Here is a 14,256-nt window from a genome sequence, read left to right as displayed (position 1 = left end):
TGAATAAATATTGGATGTTAAAGTGGTGGAGTGGAAGAGACTAATGAGTATAGTAGACTATTAATAACTTGATGTTGAATAAGGAAGATGGAGTGGAAGAGGCATTAGAAGTTGTAAAACATAGAAACAATAAAGAGAAATTGAAAAAAACAATAAAACAAAATGATGGATGAAAGGAGAAATGACATATGACTTCTAATAATGAGATGCCACACGGCTTCTAATAACCTATGGTTTTCCTTTTAAAATACTAGGTATAGATGTGTACGAGCCTTTAGATTTTTTTGATAAATCAGAGAACAATTGGAGATTCAATTTGTTGAAATTGATATTAGAAGGCCGTAATTAATTTGAAGAAATAATCAAACATGAACAACAAATCCAATATACTGCATCTCGGAGATGATTTAATCGGCATAACAAACAGATGCAATATGCAACATTCAATTAGTGTTGCCAAACATAGCCTAAATCACCTACTTACTAACCTACCTTCTACTTAGTTTGTTCTTCCCCAAAAATATCCCACCTTAACCATAGCCACAAAAACTCCAAATCTTCCATGAAAACTATTCAGTAAATCGCAACTTCGGTTAGTGCTTTTATATTCAACTTTCACGATATCAATCACCCCACTGCTTTCCCTTCTTGGTTCTGCAACTACAACAACGATACTTGTCTTGCTCATGATGCACGTCCCTGTTAGATCTACATTTTAGCTTATTCAAGAAGGCACGTTAAAACAAATATACAAATATGTGTATCATCGTCATTCTGTTCTAAAACCTACTACGGCCTTCAAGCAAAGGTTTGTCCACGGGGGCATCGCTCAAACTTGATTATGTGACGAGCCTTACAAACAAATACTTCGAGATAGTTTTTTTTAATCTTGATATGACAAATAGAGTCCGTAGGATAAATGAAGAGAAAATTAATCAAAATATGAGGGCGAGTTAAAGGGTAAATTGGTAGTTAGGTGATTTAACCCCATAAATAATAAACCCAAGATCTAATTACATTAACAACTAATCCATCATTAAGTTACAACCAGTTTATTATTTTTTATTTTCAGTTTTCTAGTTTTTTGGTTGTCAGTTTTTAAAATCAACTTAATTATTATAGATATGATTTTTTTTCGTGATTCAATCTAAATAATACCTATACTATATATTAAAAGGCGTTTCTAAAGAAATTTATGTGCCACGTGGCGCTCTGCTTGTGATTATTTCATTTTACGTAAACTTCATATATTGAAAAATTAAGAAATGAAGCATGAATAAGACTCGAACCCGCAACTTCAAGTTTAAACATTAACGTGTTTACCATTGAGCTATAACACATTACATGCTATCATTGCAACAAAAATATACTAATAAATGTAATAAAAAGGAACTGATTAATAATATTTTCAAATACGAAATAAGAATAATATAAATGTTACTAATGCAGTAACCCGGGGCATCGCCCGGGGCTAAAACTAGTTAAACAATTAGAAACTGACAGTGATATCGAACAAGCTCTACAATACATGGTAATTTTCAAAACTATAGTTTTAAAATTTTCCACAGTTTAGAATTTGTGAAACCCGAAGGTCTGCGGCAGAATATCCCAATAAAAAACACTCAAAGCTTAGAAAACCCAAAATGTTAGAATGGTGAATATTCATACATACTAGTATACCTACACCCAAAAATACGGACCGCCTAACTTTAAAAATTTGAGTTCACCATTCTAGCAGCAACCAAAGAGAAACGTAGTCTAAGAGAGAGAAAGAAGAGGGGAAATGGACGGCAGAGGAATACTTAAGAAACCCAAGAGAGAGATTGAATCAGATGGTGAAGAACATCCCAACAAGAAAGAAACCAATAATCATAATTATAATCATAATCATAATCATAATCATAATCACAGTAGTAGCGATGACGATGATGAAGACGCAAGCACGAGCAGATACGATGAACAAGAAGAAGCCCTCGTTGCTCTCTTTGAACATCGCACTAAAGAAGTTGAACATCTTAATACCCGCATCTCTTATTACCAATCTCAGGTTTTCTTTTCATTTTTGTTATTTTACTTCGTATTCTGTTGCTTTTTTTTTTGAATTGTTTGAATTGTTGCATTGTTTTGTGTGGATTTTGTTGTTCCGGAATTGATAATTTTGTAGGTTTTTGTAATTTTGATGATTTTGATTATTAGGGTAGTTGAATTTTGTGTTAGTTTGAAATGGCTATGGAAATTTTGTATCAAGTTAGTGAAATGAGCAACTTAGAGTTCAAAATTGGGGTAGTTGGTAAAGATTACAGTTTTTCTGTTTGTTTGGTTGCCGAAATATTTAGTTTTGTATGTGAATTTGGTGGTTTTTGGAATCGATTATTTTGTAGGTTTTTGTATTTTTGATGTTGATTATGATGATTTTGGTTATTAGGGTAGTTGAGATTTTTGCTATTTTGAAATGGGTATGGAAATTTTGTATTAGTTAGTGAAATGAGCAACTTAGGGTTTCAAAATTGGGGTAGTGGGTACAGATTGCTGTTTGTTGTTTGGTGGGTTGGAGAATTACTTTGAGGAGTAGTTGTGAAACAGACCAATGTCATTTTACAATGCTTAAATGTTTTTCTTGCTGATGTGAAAGTTGTATCTTGTAAAGGTTGTTCGGGTAGCGATTGACCGGTGGCGAAAAGTAATGAGGGGAGGCAAAAGAAGTGAAAAAAGAGAGGAGGGGTCATCATTTCTGTTCCTTAGTAATTTGTTTTAGTAATTAGGATAAAACAAGGGGAATTTACTGTTTCTAAGGTTTTGTGTTTGGATAGTTCATTAGTAAGGAATTGCGTTAAACTTTTGTTAGCTTTCTTTCGTTTCGTATTATGTAGATTTGGTGCAGAAATAAGTTGAGAGTTGGATCCTGTCTCAGAATGAACAGTGGAGGATCTTTATCAATTGTCACTTTTCTTTATTAAACAAGTGCTCTTAGGGATACTTTTATGCAGCTTTATAAGTAATGAAACATGAAGGGGATGTTGTTGTAAAGAAGAAAGGTTATAGAAATTTTGGCAAATGCCAGCGCGGGTGCCGAATATGTAAGTAATCTAAACGACTGTAAGAAGTTTGGAACTAGAAGCTTTTCGAGTTTTTTCCCTTTTCTGCCAAGAATAGATAATTGGGGGGAAATTTACAAGGTTTTTTCTTCACAAATCCTACCATGTTACTTCTTTGTAAGAAGTTTGGAACTAGAAGCTTTTCGAGTTTTTTCCCTTTTCTGCCAAGAATAGATAATTGGGGGGAAATTTACAAGGTTTTTTCTTCACAAATCCTACCATGTTACTTCTTTGATGTTTTATTTATTATCTTTTAATACCCCTCTCCCCCCCCACCCCATGTGGCGTATAATTTACGGACGGTTTTTTCCAACAAATCCGAAACAATCGGTGGCTAATTTATTGGGAACAATTCTGCAGCTTAAACAAGCACAGCAAAGGTTACATGATACAGAGACTAAATTGGTTCATGTTCGGCGCAAAATATGTGACAAGAAGTGGAATTGTCATATTGATCCCAAAAGGGAGGTGACGAAGGAGCATAAATCTATTAGTTCTGTGAATGGGGGCTCCTCTCAGCGCCAGCCACAATCTAAACCGCAACTTTTGATCCCAAGTGCTAATCAGAAATCTTCCCGGCCAATGACTGTAGCTGGAACTGATCCAAAAGCTTCACCCAGTCGCTATGATAGTCCCATCAAGCCAAGAGGAGACAGATCTCATGGAACTCCTTCTAGACCGGAAGACACTAAATCTCAGGCTGTAGCGCCTGTAGGGGTAAAGAGGAAGCTTGGTAAGTTAGACCTGCCATATTTCCTAGAAATATTTGTTTCTTATTGTCTTGTCTAGAGTAGCATATGTTGCTATTGTAAAAATGCTTCTTGAATTCCCATTTTGAAGGTATATTATTTCCCTTACACGATGGTTTTTTACAGAATGCAAAGAACATAGAGAATTAACATCCAAAGTACGCAGCACTTCTTCACCGACTATGATTCAGTGCTATGCAAGTACTCATATTTCGAGTCAGCATAAAAGGAAGCTCAGAAGTTTGACTTTATGTCCTATGATTGATAAGCTCTTCATTACCAGGTTGTGATCTAGTCATTTGATTGCCTTTGTGGTTCCCAAAACAATTTTTTTTCTCCAAGTTTCCTCAATACATTTGCAAGTGTAGGTTTTTATCCTGTTGTTATAATACAGCAGAAGATATGAAATGCCTCTCAAATTTTAAAGTTCATGCGCAAGAGAGATTTTAAATTGTATGGATTATTGAGATATTGACTTTTAAAGAGATTCAGTCCACCCTAAATAATTTCTCCCTTCATAATTACCATTATTTAAGTGATATAGTATTTAGGAAGGGTAGCACGTCGAAGTGAAAACTGTTAAAGATTAATCTCCTTATGATAAAAATAATCGTAGGACAAACCAGTGTGAGCAAGTGTATCCATTCAGAAAAGCCTACACCAATGGTATGACTAGTATTGGCAGTTCAGAAAAGATGACACTCTCGTGTTCAGGTGGACTGAAATAGTTAGAGTCACGTTTGTCATCCTATGGTGATTTTTGGTGCATCACACTAGATATAAACCCATCAGCATTTGCATATAATGATGTATCGCTCTGTTTAATTAGTAATGGACTAATGGTAGCTCTGAACTTGCTGTTTCCTGTGGAGTGTGGAAGGAAGGAAGATTAACTGTGCTTTCTTGTGAAGATAAACAATTTTTAAGTTCCCAATTGCTAAATATTATTTTTGTTTTTGATATCCAGTGCACTCGATGGAATGGTGCACTTATGGCAGATCCAGGCAAAAGGGTAATCTCTGACTCTCTTATCTGTTTGTAAGACTGGTGCTTGTGTTAATTGTTGACTAATGATTGGGCTCTAGAATGCTAAGTGAAATAGAAAATAATTCGTTATCATGAGAGCAATTTGGATGTGGAATATTCATTGAAAAGGCATATGTACTTCTTTACATTATAACTCCGTAGTACCTTTGTGGTACGTATGTGAAAGTTCAAGTTGAATTTTTTCAAAATGAAATTATCTTTTACCATCTGTCTCTTATTCATTTTGTGATTCTTAACCTTTTTGTGAATTGTGTCTGAGTTTTTTCAATACTGTTAATGTTGTAAAGGTGGCTCTATTGTGTCGCCTTACTTGTTGGGAGGACGAAATGTGCTTGATGATGTATAAACCTGCCTTCTTCCCTATCCATTCTCTTCTCTTTCTCTTTTCCTTTTTTTTGTTGTCCGTTTTCCATTTTTCTTTTGGGGCCCATGGGCCCATGGTTCAATGAAAGGAGTCTTAATCTTTCATATGTAAGAAAGATAAGAACTCAAATTAACTCCATGAGTCCATGTCCTTTGCATGATCTTCAACAAAAGTATTGTGGTGGCATTTAGTACTAGGAAACCATTGTACATGTGAATACAAAGGGCATCTCTATATCTTGTCTTTGAATGACCTATGTATTTATTATGGAGTGTGAGCGTTGAGATATTAGTGAATGTATATGGTTGCTCAAGTGAAGTTTTGACTTCTCTGTGGAAGCCAACTTGATGTTATGTGGTTGATATTGGGGGTGCGTTTTGATTTATTTATTTTATAAAAAGCATTTAAAGCATATGTACGGTTGCTGAGTTGAAGATCATGTTATGCATAGGAATACCATCTTAATGTTTAGGATTTAAGAGTTTGGTGGACTTTTAAATGTTTATCGGTGATTCCATGCTTAGTATGTCAGTATGTTATTCTACTTCACTATGGTGATTGCAATTTTGAAAATTATTGAGGTTTTCCTGTGAGAACTTGATATATAGATGTATCCTTCTGTATTATTGTTTGAACAGAATTGTCAATGAACACAAATCTCCCTCGGCATTAATCCAATCTGCACTAGAAAATAGAGATCTAAGGGGACAGTGTTTTGCTCAAAAAGCTCAGTGAAAGTGCTTTGTGTTGCTTTGCTTTCTCTGTTCATTCTTCCGAGTTACTATTTTTCAGGCATTCAATGGTTTTCACATGCTTGTCGTACCATGATTTAGATCAGGTGCAACTCTTTTGAGCTCTACAGAATGTCTATCTCCAAAACAGAGGAGATGGCCTGAAGATATAGCTTGGCATCCGGAAGGGAATAGGCTGGTTGCCGTATATAGTGCTGATGGTGGGGATAATCAGATATCAGTGTTAAATTTGAACAAAAGCCAGGTAACGTGCTACTGCTTTGTCACGCCTTGTTGTATTATTATAGTATCATTTATGGTTCAGGTTCTTTTCAACTTAGGGAATTTGAGGCATGTCTCACTTTTATGTCTTTGGCAGAGTACTCGTGTGTCTTTCCTGAAAGAGAAGCCGCACGTCAAGGGTATAATCAATAGTGTCACATTCATGCCATGGGATGATACTTACTTTGCGACAGGTGGTAGTGATCATGCTGTCGTATTTTGGAATGACAAAGATGGAGGTGATGAATGGAAACCAAAGACATTGCATAGGAATCTGCATTCATCTGCAGTGATGGGAGTTGCTGGGATGCAACACAAGCAGATGGTAGTGTCTGCTGGTGCAGATAAGAGAATAATTGGATATGACGTGCTTGCTGGAAGGGTGGATTATAAACATCAAATAGAAAGCAAATGCATGAGTGTGCTTCCTAATCCTTGTGACTTCCACCTTTTCATGGTTCAAACAGGGTAAATGACAAACATACATAATCATCCAACTTGTTACTTAAATTTGCCCTTCATTTCTGACTAAGTTAATGGGTGATGTTTCAGGACTCCGGAAAGGCAACTTCGACTATTTGATATTAGGCTGAGGAACTCAGAACTTCATGCATTTGGGTGGAAGCAAGAAAGCAGTGAATCTCAGTCGGCTTTGATTAATCAGGCATGGTCTCCTGATGGTCTGTACCTGACTTCAGGGTCAGCAGACCCAATGATCCATGTATTTGATATCAGATACAATGCTCACAAGCCTTCTCAATCTGTGAAAGCACATAGCAAACGAGTTTTTAAGGCTGAGTGGCACCCCACAATGCCACTTCTCATCTCAATATCATCTGACTTGAACATTGGACTTCACAAGATTTGATAGTAATTTCTACCTTCTGGTGATCTGCACCAAAGTTTTGTTTCTCTTCTTTATATTTTCCTTAGGATTTTGTCTTGGTCTTTGGGGACTCCTCATCTCTTTTGGACTAGAAAAGAAATTGCTATTGTTTTAGGAAATACAAACTTGTAAAATGCTGCAAAAATGCTAGTGCGGTGGGCTGTTGGTTGATAAACAGATCTTCTGCCTTGGTTATACAAACATGATTTTTGGCCAGAAGGAGTAGATTAAGCAGTCTAATTGTTTGCCATATTTCTTTGCTGTATACAGGCATCTGCTTATGTTTACAATTTGTGTTCGGAATTTTCTGGTAATGTTATTTGCGCTGTTTGGTGGAAATGCTGACTGACAAACACAGTTTGAACAAGATTTGACCCATCCCAGTAGTTATCTTGTTAGACATTAGCTCGCCAATGTCTGGTTGTAGCATAGTATTACAAATTCATCAAATTCAAATCTGAATTTCCCTTGATTCTCTTTGTACTGCTGCAAAACAGATCTGATTCAACCCCACACTTAAAATGATCCAATTCGAAAGACCAATTTATTTATCAACTCTTTTTCAAGGCCGATGTGAAAGAGAGTACTCACTTCATATGATAATGTGAGTGTTAATTGCAGACATAATGGGTATAGTCGTATAGAGGCGGCTGCATTTTGATAGTACAACTTTAGAATGGATAGAGCAGGCCACTGCTGTGAAAAACTGACCAGATCCAGCCGATATCTAGAAAAAAAAAATCGTAGTCACCCGGAAAAAAAATTCACAAGTAGTATCCGCATGAGCACGATGACCCCGTACAAATCATTATCCGATCAGTATAAAACCGATTATTCTCAACCCGTAACCAATCGATGACCCAATTTAACAGGAGTGAGGTCATTACAACATTGGCAGAGGATGGGCCTGGAAATGGTACATTCACCATTCAAAACCAAAGCAATACCATCAGACCATCGGTAGTGGAGATTTCACCATTTTTGTCAATCTTTCTAATAGTTGACTGGCTGATGTCTGTTGACTTTTTTTTATTTTTGTTCTTTATTATTCACTTCCTCTATCTATACACTATACTAAAACAGACATTAGAAATGACATGTGTCACTCCCTCTTGTAATTTTTCCCGTCAAAATATTTTTTAGTTTTACTTTTTTCATATAAAATTTTACATTACCGGCCGTCTTTTAGGAAATAGAATCAAAATGAAATAAAAATACAATTCAATTACCATAAATGTAACTACATAATCTAATATATATAAATGAAGCATATTTGCTGAAATATTAGAGCGCCACCTAGGAATAACTATTGACTAGATTTTAGACCGTGCGATGCACGGATTCTATTAAATCGTTATTTTTAAATAAAAATCCTATGTATATATACCACTTTTATCTATTGGATTAGATTAGTTTTTGATTGAATTTTATTTTAGATATATTTTTTTTAATTATGAGAGTGTTTGTTTTTTTATGAAATTGTATATGCATAGTATTAATAATTAGTTAATAAAAATAACAATAATAATTGATAAAATTCATTATTTCTTGTAGTGGGTATTTGTCCCTTTAGCAATTCAGTTAAGTTAAAGCACACGTGTTATTTTGTTAATTGTGATGAATTGATTTTGATTTTGCAGCTTTGCACAAGGGTCAAAATAGAGGTGTAACACGGAAAACATTACAATTAGGAAAACAAAGAGTGATAGCGAAATATATGATTTTGGATATGACGTGATTTTTTCCATATCAAATTACAGATCCTAAATTGGAATTTCTTGTAGTGAACCTAAGTAACTTAACAATATTTAATCATTCATACTCCATAACTAAAAATAATTCCCATTTTGCTTTGGCTTTTTTTAATGCAAATTTTAATTACTAACTAGCTTGTGGGTTCGAACGATGCCTCAGACTATCAGATATTCACATGAATAACTATAATTTTGCTCTTATACAAAAAAAATACGGAGTATCAATTTACTCCCTCTGTCCCTTAATACTTGCACCGTTTTGACTGGACACGTTTGCCAATGCACAACTTTGACCACCAATATCTTTAACTACTTATTATAAAAAAATATAAAAATATTAATATTTTGAAAATATATATTAAGATGAAGCCAACAATATATTATACACTAACATTTGTTTTCATATACTAGAAATAAAATAGGGTCAAAGTGAATTATGTGAATAGTGCAGAAAGTCAAAACGGTGCGAGTATTAAGGGGCAGAGGGAGTATCTTTATTATTTTTCCTTTAAAGGATAACATGTAATGTGATATGGTTCAACGGTAAGTCTTTAGTGCTAAACTTTGAGATCATTGGTTCAAATCTTGTATACATCATGTACTCCCCCCGTTCTGGAATGTTAGTCCTTTTTGGAATCTAAGTCAATCCAATATAAGTACACTTATATCTAACCCATGTGGGTAAGAGAGAGAAATAATTAAAGGGTTTAATGGGGATAAAAGGTTACTTAGGAGTAAACAAGTGGAGTATTTGGATAGTTTTGAGGGTATAATAGAGATAAATGTTGGACAAATAGGGAAAGATAATAAAAGACACTAATAAATAAAAACAACCAAATACGAAAAGAGAACTACCGGAAAATATGGTTTGACTACCGGAAAATGATTCTTGGTCCCTATTCACAACAAAAATTCTGATTTAGGTCTTACCTCACAACTTTTTTTTTAAAAGGTCATTTGTCACAATTTTTTGATTATAAAAGGTCCTTTCTGACAAAAATTCCTTAAATCTACTTCTTTTAGTTTTATGGAAACCAAAAAATGATAATAACGAGCACGACATTACATGACTTTTAAATATACTTCCTTACCTTATTGTTTGTCCCATATCCTAACAATGCGTTATTAAGAATTTAGTTTGGTAGAATTGAGAAAGATAAAGGTGATGGGCCAAATGTGTTTGATGTGAGAGTAAAATTTTGATCTCATTTCTATTTTTAGTAATGGGGCAATATTTTGAAGACGGACCAAAGTAGTTAAGTAGCAAATGGGGAAAAAAACGAAAAGAGATGGAGAGAGTTAAAGAGGAAGTAAATTTTTATATCAGATACTTCCTCCGTTCATTTTTATTCGCAACGTTTGTCACTTTCACGCATGCCAATGCACAACTTTGATCATTAATATCTTTCATTCTCTTTAAGAAAAAATTATAAAAAGTTAATATTTTAAAAATACATATTAAGACGAATCTAACAAGATTCCAAATGACTATGTTTTATTTTACGTATCACCAACAATGGTCAAAGTATAATATGTGAATAGTATAGAAATCATAAACGTTGTGAGTGTTAAAAGTCGGAGAAAGTATGTATTAGTAAAACATATCATCCAACAACAAGACAAAATAGGAAAAGGACAAGCACTAACGGACAAAACACACCGATCAAATGATATTTTTATATAAAAAATTGCATTTTTATGGAACACCTAGTGTACAAGAGCATCTTGTACACCACCAATAATATGTTGACAACTCATCAATCCCACTAATAAAGGAGAAGGAAAACACAATGAAAAATTGACTTTTGGGCGGGAGAATTTTTCACAAATTGCGCCAACTAATGAGAATTGGGCGGTATTTATTTGTCCAATTTGCGCCATCATGAAGAGCGCTAAATGAAATTATTGTAGGTCCTTCATCTTCCTTCATCTCCCTTCTTCTCACTTTCTTTTTTCTGCCATTGTTGTACAGAAAAATAATCTGCCATTTTTTGTCCAGTGTCCACATTCATTCGTGATATGAAGTACTGAGTTTTTCGAATTGGCTATAAGATAGATGGACATTCGTGCTAGATATAACCTAATATCAATTGCAATTCGAGCTGCGCCCTTTAATATCTTTCGAATTGGGCTATAAGATAGCCGAAATTTTTATTACATAAACCTCCCTTTGTGATGCATATAAGATGTTTAGCAAAATGCTCAATTGAAATAATAAATTTAATCTACGTACCTTTCCTGAATTAGTTTCAGTTGCAAAATCTAGCTATATTGATGGTTGGAAGAAGGTGTAGAAGAAAACTTGCTATGTTGATGTTTTGTGCTTGAACGGAAGCAAAAGTTGGATCCTTTACCGAAAGTTGATGAAGATGACAATGACTTTTCAGAAGTGACAATGGTCGTATATTGCAATATGCAATCTGATTATGTATTGTTTATTATGATTCCGTAAATACTAAGAAGAAACCATAAAAACAATAGTAACATAAAACAACAATTGCCCAAAGAAAAAAAACGATCCATATATAAAAGATCCAACACAGGTCTAGCAATGTAAAGATGATCAAATAAACTTCGTTGTAACCAGCTGTTTGGCAAGGGGTACAACATCCATTCGTGCTAGAAAATATATAATACATTAGAGATTTTGAGAATATAGATAAGGTTTTATAAGCCGCGAACGTTTAGATTCATAATACATAAAATGATCACACGTATTAAAATATATACTTATAAAATTTAATTTTCATTAAAAAAACATACGGAGTACTTCCTAGTAAAAATATAATAAAAACGCTTTTCTGCCAATAACCCTTTATTGAATTAGGATCGAATATTGATTGATAATTCAAGCACTTGGAAATTATGGAGTAATTAAGCATATAGTCAAGTTAATTAGTCTTTTCAAGCCTTCATGACTTGCGCTAAAGGCTTCATCATAGTAATATTTTAATTTTTATGCAATGTTTAATCCATTCATTACAAACGTTTATGGATATTTGCTAAAACAATACCGTCGTAATAGAAGGTTTCATTTACCTTTTTAATAGACGATTACTCTTTAAGAATCTAGGATGAGAATCCATACACACCTAGAAGCTAGTTAATTTATGTTTTAGTAAACACATCTAATACAACAATAAAAATAAAAGGTTACCCTGGCTATGGATTTTCCTAAAGCAAAAATTATCTTTCCAAAGTTTAAATAGGCTTTAGAATCCTGGCCAAAGAGGCAATTACTTGGTTTAATTTTTGACCATGAATTTACAGGATCATTATACTTTTAAGGTAAAAAGGAAAAAAATAGTCAAACTCTAATTAAAAGACAAACTGATTCTTTTGCAAATATAGACGTGCGGATACCCCTTTGTTGTAATGGTAACTAAACGCTGATCATATTGCATAATATTCCCACACACCCATGTTCGACTCCTTTCAAGTACAAACAAAATATTTTTAACATAACAATACTATAAAAAGAACTGGTTGGTTTATCAAAGTTACAATTATAACCTCCGCAAACAATATAAATAATAGTATTTGTGAGATCATTTACATATTTAAAAGAACCAGTATTGTATATTTAAAATTTGGTAATGGTTTAATTTGATTATCTTAATTAGAAAATGATACTTTACAAATAAAAATAATGAAAAATAATCTTCAAATCAGTCAAAGTTAAAAATATTCCATATTTGCCAGGTTGCGAACATGAGTTGCGCACAACATTGAAGCTCAAACATTGTTCCAGTAACCATTGTAGTAGGGGGGTATCAGCACTTACAAAATTGCAACTTAATTTTCTTTATCTATTCATGTGTTAATTGTATTTGAACAGTTCATTTTATTTGATTTTTGGAAAACAAATATGATCCCGTAAATTCAAATTTACAATTTTACGAAATCATAAATTCAATCAGAGTTTTAAAATCACCTTTTTATTTTCTTAAAGTAAAAAAGATCCCGTAAAATCTTAGTCAGATTTAAAAAAAATTGTAACGTAAATTCTTTTTATCTATGCCTGCCACAATTGTATTAGAATCATTTAAATTGATTCTATAAAACAAAAAATGACCCGTATATTCAATTTTAATATTTGTGATTTTTTACTAAGATTAAATAATTTTTAAAAAATTACCTTTTGATTCCCTTATTTTTAAAATGATCCCGTTAAATCAAAAGCATATATAAAAAAAATTAATGAAGAACATGAAGATCTGGGTTTGTTCATGAAGAACATGCACAAGCTTTTGTGTAAGACTGTCTAACGGTTAGACCATTTTTTTGGTACTAACTAAAATACTTCCTCTGTTCTTTTTTAAATGACACAATTATTTAGGCACGTTTGCCAATACACAATTTCAAACATTAATATCTTCTATTAGGGATAAAAAAAAAGTTATAAAAAGTTGATATTTAAAAAATATTTATTGAGACGAATCTAATAAGACCCCACACGACTATATTTTTTCTTATGTACAAATCACAAAATGAAGTCAAATGAGTTTGTTTGAATAGTGTCAAAAACTCAATTGTGTCATGTAAATAAGAACGGAGGAAGTAGTGTAAAACATAACTAAAAGTAATAAAATCATAACTAATTGAATAACAAAATAGTTAAGGTGTAAAGACAAATAGTTAAAATTAGGAGTCGAATAGTTATTATTTTTTCATTGCTTAACTAACCAGTTTAATTATTTAACTAATTGGTTCAGTGCTTAACTAATCAGTTTTATTTGGTGACAACAAAGTGGTCTAACCTTTAGATGGTCTATCCTAAAAGTTGTAAAGAACATGAAGATCTGGGTTTGTTCAATGAAGAACATTAAACGGCACCCACAACAACAAATCGAAAAAACTCAAATATTGGTCATCCCATATCATACCAGCACACCACCACCTACTTCAGACCTAACCCACCACCTACTTCCCACCTGCCGCCTTACCATCACCGTCGTCACCACCCTCAAAAAACCTCCCTTCTCTTTCTACTCTCCTATCTCTTTTTCATTATAACATTATCCCTTAATATACCCTTTTCTGCCCCTAGATTCCGACCAGAATTAGAACACCAACAACTCACTGCCGCCGTGGTTCGACTCCCACAACCGCCGATGGGTCGAACACCATAGCCGCCAAAACCCAAAACCCTAAATATGGGTTCACGAAGAACATGAAGAACGGAAAAAAAAACCCAACTTTAAATTAACTAGGAACATGAAGACCAAAAGGTGAATGACGGAAGAAAAGTCAACACGGCAAATATGAAGAATCGGAAGAACACGAAGAACCGTTGAAAAAAAAATCAACCAAAAATATGTTTTCTCTCTCCTCAAAAAAAAAAAAAA

At 33.6% G+C, this 14,256-nt stretch overlaps 1 protein-coding gene across 1 annotated transcript; it reads left to right on the top strand.

The window, feature by feature from the left end:
* Positions 1–1,602: 1,602 nt before the first annotated feature.
* LOC110784610 (uncharacterized) lies at positions 1,603–7,406 on the top strand. Its single transcript, XM_021989058.2, has 7 exons — positions 1,603–2,047; positions 3,456–3,828; positions 3,971–4,127; positions 4,812–4,856; positions 6,089–6,251; positions 6,366–6,736; positions 6,821–7,406. Exons 1-7 carry the CDS (start codon positions 1,784–1,786, stop codon positions 7,134–7,136), a joined length of 1,689 nt encoding a protein of 562 aa, XP_021844750.1. The 5' UTR covers positions 1,603–1,783; the 3' UTR covers positions 7,137–7,406.
* The last annotated feature ends 6,850 nt before the right edge of the window (positions 7,407–14,256 follow it).

This window comes from Spinacia oleracea, chromosome 5 (genome assembly GCF_020520425.1).
Source record: "Spinacia oleracea cultivar Varoflay chromosome 5, BTI_SOV_V1, whole genome shotgun sequence".
Lineage (NCBI taxonomy): Eukaryota > Viridiplantae > Streptophyta > Magnoliopsida > Caryophyllales > Amaranthaceae > Spinacia > Spinacia oleracea.
This window is presented reverse-complemented; position numbering and strand designations above follow the sequence as displayed.

Bases quoted from the DNA above. Each gene is read 5' to 3' on its own strand.
- LOC110784610 (XM_021989058.2), top strand. From the start codon at position 1,784: ATGGACGGCAGAGGAATACTTAAGAAACCCAAGAGAGAGATTGAATCA. The intron at 3,829-3,970 runs GTAAGTTAGACC...GGTTTTTTACAG, and splicing joins AGGGGTAAAGAGGAAGCTTG to AATGCAAAGAACATAGAGAA. The intron at 4,857-6,088 runs GTAATCTCTGAC...ACCATGATTTAG, and splicing joins TGGCAGATCCAGGCAAAAGG to ATCAGGTGCAACTCTTTTGA.